Below are 17,141 nucleotides of genomic sequence, written 5' to 3' on the forward strand. Positions count from 1 at the left end.
GGGGATACCTAATAACTAATGGCATCCCTGCCCCAGGGATTGATGAAGCCCCTGCCCCAGGGATTGATGAAGCCCCTACCTCAGGGATTGATGGACTGCTGACTGCCGATGTTCAATGCCTTTCTGGTTGCCTCGGCCTCGTAACTAATGGAGGCCCATACTTTTCTGGGTACCTTTAACTTTGCTCTTTCAGTGACCTGGCAACTTGGAGTTGCTGAACTAGTGACTAAGGAGTCTTTTAACCTAATACCTAGTTGTGTTTCTGACCATGTGATAGTGGTGCTCGTTGGAGGGCGTAACATCGACAAGTATGCGGATAACACATTGCTCTAAGCTTGTTCTGTATACTTGTGCTTTTATCTTCATGGTGATGCGCCTGTTTTCTTGAGTGGGAGGAAGGGGCACGTTTAGTAGTGAGTGATAGTACTTCTGTACTGGTAACTGCTGGTCCTTCAGACAATTAATCACTGATGGTGCCGTTACCTAGCCATATCCTAGACTCCTCCAACTTCTGATAGATCAGATAGATCCCGGTGTACCTGTCGGATTTGGTTGCCAAGTGGACGATTGATTGCAGCTTCCTGACTGAGCTTTACGGCGTCACTCCGACCAGGGTTATAAAAGAGCAACCCTATGTTTGGTGTTATTACCCGGATTTATATTGTCTCAACTGTTTCTCTCTCCTAGCTGAGTTGCTGATTTTGTATAGTAGTGTATCTAGCTTGTGGCGGATATGTTTTTAGCTTTATCCGATTAACTTGTCAGGCCGCTCATGGATACATAATTTTGCCTCACTGACCTGTGAAATGGTCACCTTGCTCTTTACTTTTGTCTTGTCACAGGGTAAGTTGGCTCTTCAGTTTCGTACCAGTCACTAGCCACTTGAACTCCAGTAATTATGTCTTTTCCTCTCAACCTGCAACTTCTACTGAATATTTTTGTTGTGTCATGGTCTTAAAATATACATTTTCATGTCTCTCTGCCCCTCCCACGTGTGTCCAGCATGGATCTCTGCCAGCGCAGCTCCTGCCCCGGTAGCTTGGTCGTGGTCCACCTGGGGTAGCCTCTGCTGAGCTCCCTGGGTAGTGCCCCCACGAAAGCGAGCAGGGGGGCACCACAGGGTGCTAGCTGAACACCGCTTGTGCCACATTACACGCTGCTCTGCTGGCACTCTTAATCCCTGCATGAAGTACCCCCTGCCAGCTGCAAGCTGAGGCAGGCGCGAGCAGGGGGTCTGCTGTAACAAGCATTGCACCGTACCAACAGTGTCCGGGGATGCTCTCTGTGTAATTTGAGTTACTGACTTGGGTGGTGGCGCTGACAATGTATCGTGTGTGATGTGCCCCGCGGCGCTGCCATGTTGTCGCCCCTGCCTCTGCCGTGTCACATGGCAGGGGTCACCAGCCCCCCGGGTTCCACTGCCACGAACTTACCTTTCAACATAGTCCCCACTCATACCCCCATTGCTTTTTTAAAATATGTTTTTTTTAATGTATGCATGTTAATGAAGTACTAATTATAAATCAGTCATCAGTAATATGCTTCATAACGTATCTAGGCCTTAAAATCTTGTATTATCACGTGTGATAGAGCCTATGCTCTCTCTCACCCAGCCCTGGAGCCTACTGAGCTGCTCTCCAGGAGCTCAAGATTAACTCCGCCTCCGTTGGATTTCCTCTTCCCACCCTCTAAGAGTTACTCTATAAGGTAAGTGGGCAGAATCCTCATGGGAGGAGCCTGCAAACAACGTCAGACCAATAGAAAACAGGATCCTCGAGGGGTGGTGCTAGGGGCGTGACCGCGACCTCTCACCAGCACCAATGAGAAGCGTGTGTCATGAGCCCCGCTGCGCGCACCAGTGGCCTGGCAAGACCCCCTGTGGAGCCCAGCAAGTCCTGCTGCTATAGCCTTAATGATGAATCGTGGCGGGTTCACACGACGCCCAGGTGCTGTGGTGAATGTAGCGCCTCGCACCGCTCCGGCGGAGTCAGTCGCACGCTCTAGCGCGTCATATACGGAGTGCCAGTGAAACAGTTCAGTGAGAGCAGTGAAGTGTTGTGATTTTTTTCTTGAACGTCCAAGTTGTTTATATCACCATAATGTTGAACCCTTTTATGGATAGTGGGCACATGGGTCCACTGATGGGCCATAAGTTGAGTCCGCCCACCCATCACATGAGTACGGACGGCCTCACGCACCCACAAGGGAACCAGTACAACAATGGCTACGGCATGTCTCATCATACCATGCATCATGGCCACATGGGCACCTACCCGCGGGATCTTTTCCTTCGGCGTGACCACATGGCCTCCCTGGGCACGCTAGGCACACACGACCTGGCGAACAATCATCAACACACTATGTTTGGGGCCACACTAGCGGGTCACGATCCCTCCACCATGATGTTCCCAGGCCTGCATGACGCCCATCACGGCCACATGAACAACATGAACAGACTGGCTGGCATGGACTGGTCACACCAACAGATGGGTTCACAGTTCCACCCTGGGATGAACCATATGAATATGAACCCCATGGCTGCCGCCCATGCCCCAGGGGCCTTCTTTAGGTATATGCGGCAGCCTATCAAACAGGAACTCTCTTGCTTATGGGTGGAACCCGACCAGCCGAACCCTAAGAAGCCTTGCAACAAGACGTTCACCAGTATGCACGAAATCGTGACCCACATCACGGTGGAACACGTGGGTGGGCCCGAGTGCACCAATCATGCCTGTTACTGGCAAAGCTGTCCCCGTAACGGCCGCAGCTTCAAGGCCAAGTACAAGCTAGTGAACCACATACGGGTCCATACTGGAGAGAAACCCTTTCCTTGTCCCTTCCCAGGATGTGGCAAGGTCTTCGCTCGCTCAGAAAACCTCAAAATTCATAAAAGAACTCATACGGGTAAGTGCTGTGCTCCTATACCGTTAGTGATGTTAATAAAGGAGTCGTGTGACCGTGCTGTGACTCCGCGCTCTTCCTCGCCCCAATCTTTATATCATTTAATGTTTGGGCACTAGAATCACATTAAAATATTATCAAGGATGTGGAGAGAGGAAAGCGGAAGGCGGTCATTTATCTTCTTAACGTTTAAAGTGTTAGCCGAGGGCAAAGTTTAGGTAGGGCAGAGGAACGGTGGGCCGGCGGTTACCGCTGGTGGTTCAGTTAACATCTGCGCCCTGCCCGCCCGCACGCTCTGCCCGCTGCTCCTCCGTGCTCTAGGTAATTCTTCGTGTGTGTGTGCCTTGCTCACTAATATTACCGTTAATAGTACCTAAGGTGCCACTGCTCGTGCTACCCAAGTAAGAACAGGCACTGGCGATGCTTACCTGCGTTTCTCACCGGTGATGGTGCTTACCTGTGTCGCATCACCGTAGAAAGTGTTTATGTGTGCTGCCCACCGGTGGTGGTGCTCACCTGTGCCGTAACACCGGTGGTGGTGCTCACCTGTGCTGTACAACCGCTGGTGGTGCTTACATAAATAGGCACCGCCGGTACCCGTAGCTCAACCACCGCTAACTTGGAAAAATTTCTTGTGTTAGTCTAGACGAAAATGTGCTACTAATTTATCGTATTTATAAGCTCTCAGTCCCGCAGTTCGAGGTGATAATAAACTTATATACCCATTTTAATAATAATTTGACTATGGCAGTTTTCTCAGTAGTATGGATAGTCTCGTTAGCAGTTTCCTGAATGTACCACAATTTCTCGAAGCTACCCTTCAAGGGTAGTACGTAGACGTTAGTGAAAGGATTTTAATGAAGCTTCCTAAGGTATTGTATAACCCCAACGAGTTTAGGGCTTCTCTGTGGATATAACAATAACACTCCGCGCTAATTATGGACATCCTGCCGCACAATGTACCTTGTAAAGGCAGGTTTCTTGCGCTAGGCTACGACACTGTGTGCAAACAGCGTCCTGCTAGAGTCTTGCAGACGCCTGGCGACAATGCCTCACATATACATATTTACATACTATGGTCTCGTCTCTGGCATACCAATTAGGTGCTATATGAGTGGTCAGAATGCATAATAAATGCATGTGTGGCCTCCAGCTGCTGCCACCCTCTAGGACCACACAGCAATGGCAAGACGCTGGCCAGGGGTTGTAAACATTACCACTTTATGTTATGGGTCCTGGGGGAAGCTTCACGGCACTGTTGTACGTATCTCATGTTATGGGTCCTGGGGAAGGCTTCACGACACTGTTGTATCTCATGTTATGAGTCCTGAGGGAGGCTTCACGACACTGTTGTATCTCATGTTATGGGTCCTGGGGGAGGCTTCACGACACTGTTGTATCTCATGTTGTGGGTCCTGGGGAAGGCTTCACAACACTGTTGTATCTCATGTTATGGGTCCTGAGGGAGGCTTCACAACACTGTTGTATCTCATGTTATGGGTCCTGGGGAAGGCTTCACAACACTGTTGTATCTCATGTTATGGGTCCTGAGGGAGGCTTCACAACACTGTTGTATCTCATGTTATGGGTCCTGAGGGAGGCTTCACAACACTGTTGTATCTCATGTTATGGGTCCTGGGGAAGGCTTCACAACACTGTTGTATCTCATGTTATGGGTCCTGAGGGAGGCTTCACAACACTGTTGTATCTCATGTTATGGGTCCTGAGGGAGGCTTCACAACACTGTTGTATCTCATGTTATGGGTCCTGAGGGAGGCTTCACAACGCTGTTGTATCTCATGTTATGGGTCCTGAGGGAGGCTTCACAACACTGTTGTATCTCATGTTATGGGTCCTGAGGGAGGCTTCACAACACTGTTGTATCTCATGTTATGGGTCCTGAGGGAGGCTTCACAACGCTGTTGTATCTCATGTTATGGGTCCTGAGGGAGGCTTCACAACACTGTTGTATCTCATGTTATGGGTCCTGAGGGAGGCTTCACAACGCTGTTGTATCTCATGTTATGGGTCCTGAGGGAGGCTTCACAACACTGTTGTATCTCATGTTATGGGTCCTGAGGGAGGCTTCACAACACTGTTGTATCTCATGTTATGGGTCCTGAGGGAGGCTTCACAACGCTGTTGTATCTCATGTTATGGGTCCTGAGGGAGGCTTCACAACACTGTTGTATCTCATGTTATGGGTCCTGAGGGAGGCTTCACAACACTGTTGTATCTCATGTTATGGGTCCTGAGGGAGGCTTCACAACGCTGTTGTATCTCATGTTATGGGTCCTGAGGGAGGCTTCACAACGCTGTTGTATCTCATGTTATGGGTCCTGAGGGAGGCTTCACAACACTGTTGTATCTCATGTTATGGGTCCTGAGGGAGGCTTCACAACACTGTTGTATCTCATGTTATGGGTCCTGAGGGAGGCTTCACAACGCTGTTGTATCTCATGTTATGGGTCCTGAGGGAGGCTTCACAACACTGTTGTATCTCATGTTATGGGTCCTGAGGGAGGCTTCACAACACTGTTGTATCTCATGTTATGGGTCCTGAGGGAGGCTTCACAACGCTGTTGTATCTCATGTTATGGGTCCTGAGGGAGGCTTCACAACGCTGTTGTATCTCATGTTATGGGTCCTGAGGGAGGCTTCACAACACTGTTGTATCTCATGTTATGGGTCCTGAGGGAGGCTTCACAACGCTGTTGTATCTCATGTTATGGGTCCTGAGGGAGGCTTCACAACACTGTTGTATCTCATGTTATGGGTCCTGAGGGAGGCTTCACAACGCTGTTGTATCTCATGTTATGGGTCCTGAGGGAGGCTTCACAACGCTGTTGTATCTCATGTTATGGGTCCTGAGGGAGGCTTCACAACGCTGTTGTATCTCATGTTATGGGTCCTGAGGGAGGCTTCACAACACTGTTGTATCTCATGTTATGGGTCCTGAGGGAGGCTTCACAACACTGTTGTATCTCATGTTATGGGTCCTGAGGGAGGCTTCACAACGCTGTTGTATCTCATGTTATGGGTCCTGAGGGAGGCTTCACAACGCTGTTGTATCTCATGTTATGGGTCCTGAGGGAGGCTTCACAACACTGTTGTATCTCATGTTATGGGTCCTGAGGGAGGCTTCACAACGCTGTTGTATCTCATGTTATGGGTCCTGAGGGAGGCTTCACAACGCTGTTGTATCTCATGTTATGGGTCCTGGGGGAGGCTTCACATCATCATTGTGTCGCTTAGTGAATTATATTTGATAACTGTTCTAGCTGTTCTATTCTGTTCTGTGCTAATATTATTTTATAATTTTTATTATTGTTATAATAATAATAATTATTATTATTATAACTATTATTATTATCATTTTTATTATTATTATTACTGAGTCCGACATAGTAATATTTTTCGAGTCAGCCCAATTAATATTATTTCAGTTTCATATATGAATACCGATCTGAGTCATTAAAATATTTCTTTGAGTCCTCCAGTAGGTTGGAAATATTTTACTTCTGTTATTATAGTATTATTTAGATTTCAGTTCATTAATATTATCAAGAATCAGATATTTTTATCCTCCACGTGACTTTCGCATTAATAGCATTAATAGTGCGTTATGTTGTCCTTTGATTGTATTTTGCCGATGTTGATATATATATATATATATATATATATATATATATATATATATATATATATATATATATATATATATATATATATATATTATTTTTTCTCTTTTAACCCTTATTATTCCTCTGTTACCGTTGTCTTTTGTTGTTATTTTGTTTGTTATTTTTGTACCAGGGTATTTATCTAGGTTTGGCCTTTATTTGGCCTTAACCTTTTTCTCTTTATTTTGTCTTCTCCGTTATCAGTTTTTTTGGTATTCACCTTTATCTTGACTGCTCCCTCAGTACTGCACTCCTCTGTTTCCGTTATTTCGTCTATTCTGTTTGTATTCCTCTTCTTTTAATCGTTACTTCCCGCTACCAGCCAGTAAGTCCTCTCCACCTAACCGTTATACTATCCTCGCCATTTGTATTCCTCCCGTTTAACCGCTAAAGCCGTCTGTTTGCACCGCTGCCTTCCGTTGTAGACACGACACTCTTCGCTTGAACAAACTTATATTGCAACTGCCACGCTCTTATAATCTGCGCCAAACTGCGCTATTAACATCGACATAGGTTAATGCTAACGCAATGTGCGCCGACGAGTTAATATAACATTCCGATAAGTTAAAACCCTGGCCAGCGGTGTTGATATTGCTTCCCGGTCAGGCCCGGCGCCTCTCCCGCCGCTACGGACGAGTCGCTCTACGCTTACTTTCATAAAACCTTGCTAGCGACAGCAATTTTTATTCGTTATTTTGGACGTTGATCTGTTTTCTGGCACTGGTTACCGTCAGCCGTGTTAGTATTAGCTACTGGCAGCCGTGTTAGTAGTAGTTACTGGTAGCCGTGTTAGTATTAGCTATTAGCAGCCGTGTTAGTGACAGCCGTATTAGTATTAGCTACTGGCAGCCGTGTTAGTATTAGCTACTGGCAGCCGTGTTAGTATTAGCTACTAGCAGCCGTGTTAGTATTAGTGACAGCTGTGTTATTATTAGTGGCAGCCGTGTTAGTATTAGCTACTCTCAGCTGTGTTAGTATCAATTAGTGGCAGCTATGTTAGTATTAGTGACAGCCGTGTTAGTATTAGCTATTAGCAGCCTTGTTAGTATTAGTTAGTAGCAGCTGTGTTAGTATTAGTGACAGCTGTGTTAGTTACTGACAGCCGTGTTAGCATTAGTTGCTGACATGTGTGTTAGTATTAGTTACTGACAGCCGTGTAAGTATTAGTTACAGCCATTTTTAGTATTAGTGACAACCTTGTTAGTGTTAGTTACTGACAGTCTTGTTAGTAATAGTTAGTGACAGCCGTGTTAGTATCAGTGACAGCCGTGTTAGTATTAATTACTGACAGCCGTGTTAGTATTAGTGACAGCCTTGTTAGTATTAGTTACTGACAGCCGTGTTAGTATTAGTTACAGCCGTGTTAATATTAGTTTCTGACAGCCGTGTTAATATTAGTTACTGACAGCCATGTAAATATTAATTACTGACAGCCGTATTAATTACCAGCAACCGTGTTAGTATTAGCTACTGACGCATATGTTAATATTAGTTACTGAGAGATGTGCTAATATTAGTTACTGAGAGATGTGCTAATATTAGTTACTGACAGGTATGTTAGACTTATTACTAATAGCTATTCTAGTACTAGTTAATCATGGCTATGATAGTACTGTCACTTTTGGCTATGATAGTACTGTTACTGTTGACTATGATGGTACTGTTACTGTTGGTAGTGATAGTACTGTTACTGTTGGCAGTGATAGTACTGTTACTGTTGACTATAATAGTACTGTTACTGTTGGCAGTGATAGTATTATTACTGTTGGCAGTGATAGTACTGTCACTGTTGGCAATGATAGTACTGTTACTGTTGGCAGTGATAGTACTGTTACTGTTGGCAGTGCTAGTACTGTCACTGTTGGCAGTGCTAGTACTGTTACTGTTGGGTATAATTGTACTGTTACTGTTGGCAGTGAGAGTAATAGTTACTGACAGATGTTTTAGTATTAGTTATTCTTAACTGTGTTAGTACTGGATGAGTTACCGTCAATGGCATTAGTATTAGTTACTGTCAGTGGTTTTAATAGAACTTTCAGTGTCAACTGTCAATGGTTTTAATATAACTCAGTGGTGTTAATATTACTGTCAGTGGTGTTAGTGTTAGTTACTGTCAGTGGCGTTAGTGTTAGTTACTGTCAGTGGTGTTAGTGTTAGTTACTGTCAGTGGTGTTAGTGTTAGTTACTGTCAGTGGTGTTAGTGTTAGTTACTGTCAGTGGTGTTAGTGTTAGTTACTGTTAGTGGGGTTAGTGTTAGTTACCAACTTCTGTCTTAGCATAATTTACATTCATGTGTTATTGCTAGTTGTTGCTAACTTTGTAAATAATATCTGGGGTTGGCTGTGGTAGTTATTATCGAAAATGTTAATACTAGTTACTGTTGACCGTCTTGATACTGTTATTTGTGTTAATACTAGTTACTGTTGACTGTCTTGATACTGTTTACTGTTGTTTGTGTTAATACTAGTTAATGTTGACTGTCTTGATGCTGTTTACTGTTGTTTGTGTTAATACTAGTTACTGTTGACAGTCTTGATACTGTTTACTGTTGTTTGTGTTAATACTAGTTATTGTTGACCGTGTTGATACTGTTTACTGTTGTATGTGTCAATACTAGTTACTGTTGCCTGTGTTAATACTTGTTACTATTGACTGTTAATACTAGTTACTATTGACTTAATACTAGCTACTATTGACTGTGTTAATACTAGTTACTGTTGACTGTGTTAATACGAGTTACTGTTGTTTGTGTTAGTACTAGTTACTATTGACTGTGTTAATACTAATTACTGTTGACTGTGTTAATACTAGTTACTATTGACTGTGTTAATACTAGTTACTATTGACTGTGTTAATACTTGTTACTATTGACTGTTAATACTAGTTACTATTGACTTAATACTAGCTACTATTGACTGTGTTAATACTAGTTACTGTTGACTGTGTTAATACGAGTTACTGTTGTTTGTGTTAGTACTAGTTACTATTGACTGTGTTAATACTAATTAGTGTTGACTGTGTTAATACTAGTTACTATTGACTGTTAATACTAGTTACTATTGACTGTATTAATACTAATTACCATTGACTGTTAATACTAGTTACTATTGACTGTGTTAATACTAGTTACTATTGACTGTGTTAATACTATTACTATTGACTGTGTTAATACTAGTTACTATTGACTGTGTTAATACTAGTTACTATTGACTGTGTTAATACTTGTTACTATTGACTGTGTTAATACTAGTTACTATTGACTGTTAATACTAGTTACTATTGACTGTGTTAATACTAGTTACTATTGACTGTGTTAATACTAGTTACTATTGACTGTGTTAATACTAATTACTATTGACTGTGTTAATACTAGTTACTACTGACCGTCTTGATACTAGTTACTATTGACTGCGTTGATACTAGTTACTATTGACTGCGTTAATACTAGTTACTATTGACTGTGTTAATACTAGTTACTATTGACTGTGTTAATACTAGTTACTATTGACTGTGTTAATACTAGTTACTATTGACTGTGTTAATACTAGTTACTATTGACTGTGTTAATGCTAGTTAATATTGACTGCGTTAATACTAGTTACTATTGACTGTGTTAATACTAGTTACTATTGACTGTGTTAATACTAGTTACTGTTGACTATGTTAATACTAGTTACTATTAACTGTGTTAATACTAGTTACTATTGACTGTGTTAATACTAGTTACTATTGACTGTGTTAATACTAGTTACTATTAACTGTGTTAATACTAGTTACTATTGACTGTGTTAATACTAGTTACTATTGACTGTGTTAATACTAGTTACTATTGACTGTGTTAATACTAGTTACTATTGACTGTTAATACTAGTTACTATTGACTGTGTTAATGCTAGTTACTATTGACTGTGTTAATACTAGTTACTATTGATCGTCTTGATAATATTTATTGCTGCTTGTGTTAATATTAGTTTCTGTCGTCTGTGTCAATAATAGTTACGGTTGACTGTGGTAATAATACCAGTTACTGTTTACTAGGTTACTACTGTCGTCTCTGTTTATATTAGTTATTGTTGGCTGTGGTGGTATTAGTTACTGTAAACAGTAAGTTTTAGTTACCGTTGTTTGTTTTAGTATTAGTTAATCTAGGCTGTCTCACTATTAGTAACTGTCGGCTATGTTAATGTTAATAACTGTCAGCTGTTTTAGGGTTAGCTTCCCTCTGCTAGTTTAACATATGTGGTCGGTTAAACGGTAAGTTATCCTCAGAGTATTGAGATGATTCTGTGTTCACGAACTAAAGTAATATACGACCATAATAGTGGAATATACGACCATGGTAATGTGATAAACAGCCATAGTAATCCGGTATACGACCATGGTAATGTGATACACACCTATGGTAATACGATATATAACCATGGTAATGTGATGCACAACCATGATAATGCGATATACAACCATGGTAATCTGATATACAGCCATGGTAATGTGATGCACAACCATGGTAATGCTATATTCAACCATGGTAATGTGATGCACGACCATGGTAATGCGATTTACAACCACGGTAATGTAATATACAACCATGGTAATGCAATATACAACCATGGTTATGCAATATGCAACCATAGTAATGCAATATGCATCCATGGTAATGCAATATACAACCATGGTAATGTGATATACAACCATAGTAAGCTGTTTCACAATCGGCTGTTCGGAGTGGTACATTGTTTAGTTGAAGGAACACTTATGGAGGGTTAGTAGTCCCAGGTGTGTCATGTCAGTGTTATGGTTAGCGGTTTCAGACAGAGTCACTTTAGTGAGGTGGCTGGTGATTTCAAGGACGTACGTGAATGTTGTGGAAGTAGAGGTGTTGGCAGGGGAGGCACTTTTTAGCTGTGAAGGTGGAAAAGGGATGTTCCTTGATGGTGATGATGGGGAATGTCCTTGATGGTGATTTCAGGGAATGTCCGTGTTAGTGGTGGTAGAGAATGTTTCTGGTGGTGGTAGTGGTCGGAAAGAGAATGAAACCCCGGTGGTCATGTGGTGGATCCCAGAGGTTGGGCTGGAAGGACCTGCTCTATTACCTACCTTCTTCACTCCCGACCTTCTTCTCTACTTATGACCAGTCTCGCTCCACTTCCCTCTGGGTCTAGTTGTGGTCACCTTATCTACAAGTCTCGTGTTTCTGTGGTTCCTCTTATCAGGAAACACTCCAGGGACTGATGAAACACTGGTTCCTTACCGCTGCTGACGAACTTCTGCCAGGGGAGGTCCTGGTGCTCCTGTCAGCTCATCTGATAAACCTTTCGCTGGTTTTCCTCGTATCGTCCGGTTCACAGAGAAAGTCATTTAAATTCTCTAATGTGATTCTTTTCTTTACTAACTATAATGGAAAGATTTATATTCGACTATTACTTTCCTCCGGTACTGTAATTACTTAAACTTTTCTTCACTTTATTTAAGCTCTCCCGGTGGATTTTTTTGAGCAGCTTCCTTAAAAAAGGGTTTTATAGCTTGAACTTTACGCTCGAACAGTGGGCCATAATGTAGCTCATTTTTACAGAGCATTATTGTAAACTCAAGCTGTAAAATGGGTCCTTAACTGGTGCTGGTGGAACCTAGTGGTCACAACTGCTTCCTTCTGTCAAAAATCCACCTATGGATTTCTAAAATGAAGCTTATATCTCTGTGTTGTTCCTGGAGACCATTCGCTCCTCTCTGAGGAACAACGGTGCCAGATAATTAGATAAATTAAACAGCCGCATTAGTCAGATTCCCCGAGAGTGCCCGGCTTAATTTTTACAACAGGTACCCTTCCATAAAACTTGCCCGGCCACCAGAACAACCGACTCCAGAGGCTGGAATAAACATGTTTTGAGCCGGAGGGCAGAACACACTTGCTGAAGATGAAGTGATTATTAGTCATGGCAATGTATATCTTTATATATATTATATTTATGGAAACCATTATATAACATCTGTTTTTATTATAAGATTCAGAGCTAAAATCTATTTATCTTACGTATTTAACTCAAATAACTAGCTGATATTTCACGAAGTGCTTTGCAACTATAGCAATGCATATCGGTAAACATATATTTAAGGGAACTTATATCCAGTATCTGTGGCTTTATTGTCAACCTCGTAAAAATCATATTCCTTGCATATAAACCTCAGAAAGGGTAGACGTGAATCGGGTATTCGCAAAGCAATTTAATCCTCCTCGCTAAATATAGTAGTATTTCGACAGACAAGGATGCAGTTAAGAACTCCACTATCTACTCAGATAGTTACGTAGAAATGTTGCTTATGGCAATATGTTAACTTGCAGAATGAGAGGTACTGCCGTGTAAAATGGCCCCATCGGAACAATATTGAAAGTTTAAAGATGGTCATTGGTTAGGCTGTGGGAGCCCGACGCTATGATTCTTTCTATATCTGCGCCCAGCGCCTTGTAACAAAGTGTTCGTGAGTTAAAATCCCAATGCACCACCATAACGCCTAGGCACGAATAGAACACCTAACCTAAGATTCAGTTACAAAGAAGGATTTAGGGCCGATAACGGCAGATCATCTGGCAGATTGACAGATTACCTGGGGTTAGGATATCTAAACTTCCAGGAATCTACATGAGCAATTCATTAATCACTACGAGAAGAATCTCGGTAAGAAGAAAGAGCTTGTGGGCGAACTGAGCTCAAGCCCTGGTCACCCCAGTATACCTGTAGCGCAGGACGAGGCCACCCAGAGGGGTGGCGTGGAGATGGCATCAGGACGGCTCATTAGGAGAAGCACCTCCAGCGACAGTTTACCAGATTCCCGCATTACGGATTACGTCAGATTTCGCCGCAGAGCAGATTAAAACTGCTTATAGGGGCGAAACACACGTCCCCGTCTATCATTACCAGATCCCCCTGGCTGGTCGGGGCGATGGAGAAGTGCTCTTAAAGCCGTCTTTGTTGTCGTTTAGGAGGTAAACAAGGAGCCATAAATTACCATCCCTGCAGTATTTCTCTGGGGAAGGCATACCTGTCTCTGGTAACTTATTCCCAGCGAACTGATCCTACTAGGGATTTTGTGTTTTCGATCTTGCCATGAGGGGACAAATTTATTTGGGCAGTGCTACTTATCTTTTAAGTGAACGTACATTCCCCCAAATTAGAACACATTGCAGTCGAAATAGTTGATAGGCAACTGGCGCTGTCAGTTCAGTCCAGAGTATTTGTACATTTGCAAATTACCATTTCCAAATTCCAGCAAAACTTCTGAGTATTTCTTTATAAATGCTATTGACCTTAGATACAGCGTGCTCATACACAGTATAACGGGCACATATACATGCAATATTGCCTCTATACTCTCGGCCGGGGGGAAGGGGCAGAAAAACAATGGGTGATGATTGAGGTTTCAGAGACGAGGGCCTTGAGATTTTCCTAGGCAGGTAGTGTCCCCGCTCACTCAACTTGTGTATGGTTTAGCGAATGTTTTCATGGATTTTGTCCCACCTCGAAGAGGCCAACACCAGCATTAGTCATGGGTTATTGGCGGTGTTGCCCTCCCGTCCCTCCGCCTCCGCCAGTGGTCACTACACTCCTACCTACCTCCCACATATATGTATATATATATATATATATATATATATATATATATATATATATATATATATATATATATATATATATATATATATATATATATATATATGCAATAAGATCACAGTAAACAGGTGATTTCAAAATATGCAAAACAACCACTCTGAAAGAATAGAGAAATTCCAAGCACTTTCGTGACTACTCACATTATCAGGGAACATTATCAAATTCCTTGATAATGTGAGTAGTCACAAAAGCGCTTGGAGTTTCTCTATTCTTTCAGAGTGGTTGTTTTGCATATATATATATATATATATATATATATATATATATATATATATATATATATATATATATATATATATATATATATATATATTTTATCACACTGGCCGATTCCCACCAAGGCAGGGTGGCCCGAAAAAGGAAAACTTTCACCATCATTCACTCCATCACTGTCTTGCCAGAAGGGTGCTTTACACTACAGTTTTTAAACTGCAACATTAACACCCCTCCTTCAGAGTGCAGGCACTGTACTTCCCATCTCCAGGACTCAAGTCCGGCCTCCCGGTTTCCCTGAACCCCTTCATAATTGTTACTTTGCTCACACTCCAACAGCACGTTAAGTATTAAAAACCATTTGTCTCCATTCACTCCTATCAAACACGCTCACGCATGCCTGCTGGAAGTCCAAGCCCCTCGCACACAAAACCTCCTTTACCCCCTCCCTCCAACCTTTCCTAGGCCGACCCCTACCTCGCCTTCCTTCCACTACAGATTGATACACTCTTGAAGTTATTCTGTTTCGCTCCATTCTCTCCACATGTCCGAACCACCTCAACAACCCTTCCTCAGCCCTCTGGACAACAGTTTTGGTAATCCCACACCTCCTCCTAACTTCCAAACTACGAATTCTCTGCATTATATTCACACCACACATTGCTCTCAGACATGACATCTCCACTGCCTCCAGCCTTCTCCTCGCTGCAACATTCATCACCCATGCTTCACATCCATATAAGAGCGTTGGTAAAACTATACTCTCATACATTCCCCTCTTTGCTTCCAAGGACAAAGTTCTTTGTCTCCACAGACTCCTAAGTGCACCACTCACCCTTTTCCCCTCATCAATTCTATGATTTACCTCATCTTTCATAGACCCATCCGCTGACACGTCCACTCCCAAATATCTGAATACATTCACCTCCTCCATACTCTCTCCCTCCAATCTGATATCCAATCTTTCATCACCTAATCTTTTTGTTATCCTCATAACCTTACTCTTTCCTGTATTCACTTTCAATTTTCTTCTTTTGCACACCCTACCAAATTCATCCACCAATCTCTGCAACTTCTCTTCAGAATCTCCCAAGAGCACAGTGTCATCAGCAAAGAGCAACTGTGACAACTCCCACTTTATGTGTGATTCTTTATCTTTTAACTCCACGCCTCTTGCCAAGACCCTCGCATTTACTTCTCTTACAACCCCATCTATAAATATATTAAACAACCACGGTGACATCACACATCCTTGTCTAAGGCCTACTTTTACTGGGAAATAATTTCCCTCTTTCCTACATACTCTAACTTGAGCCTCACTATCCTCGTAAAAACTCTTCACTGCTTTCAGTAACCTACCTCCTACACCATACACCTGCAACATCTGCCACATTGCCCCCCTATCCACCCTGTCATACGCCTTTTCCAAATCCATAAATGCCACAAAGACCTCTTTAGCCTTATCTAAATACTGTTCACTCATATGTTTCACTGTAAACACCTGGTCCACACACCCCCTACCTTTCCTAAAGCCTCCTTGTTCATCTGCTATCCTATTCTCCGTCTTACTCTTAATTCTTTCAATAATAACTCTACCATACACTTTACCAGGTATACTCAGCAGACTTATCCCCCTATAATTTTTGCACTCTCTTTTATCCCCTTTGCCTTTATACAAAGGAACTATGCATGCTCTCTGCCAATCCCTAGGTACCTTACCCTCTTCCATACATTTATTAAATAATTGCACCAACCACTCCAAAACTATATCCCCACCTGCTTTTAACATTTCTATCTTTATCCCATCAATCCCAGCCGCCGTACCCCCTTTCATTTTACCTACTGCCTCACGAACTTCCCCCACACTCACAACTGGCTCTTCCTCACTCCTACAAGATGTTGTTCCTCCTTGCCCTATACACGAAATCACAGCTTCCCTATCTTCATCAACATTTAACAATTCCTCAAAATATTCCCTCCATCTTCCCAATACCTCTAACTCTCCATTTAATAACTCTCCTCTCCTATTTTTAACTGACAAATCCATTTGTTCTCTAGGCTTCCTTAACTTGTTAATCTCACTCCAAAACTTTTTCTTATTTTCAACAAAATTTGTTGATAACATCTCACCCACTCTCTCATTTGCTCTCTTTTTACATTGCTTCACCACTCTCTTAACCTCTCTCTTTTTCTCCATATACTCTTCCCTCTTCTCATCACTTCTACTTTGTAAAAACTTCTCATATGCTAACTTTTTCTCCCTTACTACTCTCTTCACATCATCATTCCACCAATCGCTCCTCTTCCCTCCCACACCCACTTTCCTGTAACCACAAACTTCTGCTGAACACTCTAACACTACAATTTTAAAACTACCCCATACCTCTTCGACCCCATTGCCTATGCTCTCATTAGCCCATCTATCCTCCAATAGCTGTTTATATCTTACCCCAACTGCCTCCTCTTTTAGTTTATAAACCTTCACCTCTCTCTTCCCTGATGCTTCTTTTCTCCTTGTATCCCATCTACCTTTTACTCTCAGTGTAGCTACAACTAGAAAGTGATCTCATATATCTGTGGCCCCTCTATAAACATGTACATCCTGAAGTCTACTCAACAGTCTTTTATCTACCAATACATAATCCAACAAACTACTGTCATTTCGCCCTACATCATA

General features: G+C 42.3%; 1 protein-coding gene across 1 annotated transcript in view; it reads left to right on the plus strand.

Annotated features, from left to right (window-relative positions):
- Nucleotides 1-1,940: 1,940 nt before the first annotated feature.
- Nucleotides 1,941-17,141, plus strand: part of LOC128686423 (zinc finger protein ZIC 4-like) — a 125,383-nt gene continuing 110,182 nt past the window's right edge. Inside the window, exon 1 of the mRNA XM_053773338.2 lies at nt 1,941-2,904. Coding sequence (XP_053629313.1) covers nt 2,100-2,904 — 805 coding nt within the window. The 5' untranslated portion in view covers nt 1,941-2,099. The remainder of the gene's footprint in view (nt 2,905-17,141) is intronic.

The sequence above is a fragment of the Cherax quadricarinatus genome, chromosome 17 (genome assembly GCF_038502225.1).
Source record: "Cherax quadricarinatus isolate ZL_2023a chromosome 17, ASM3850222v1, whole genome shotgun sequence".
In the NCBI taxonomy this organism is placed as follows: Eukaryota; Metazoa; Arthropoda; class Malacostraca; order Decapoda; family Parastacidae; genus Cherax; species Cherax quadricarinatus.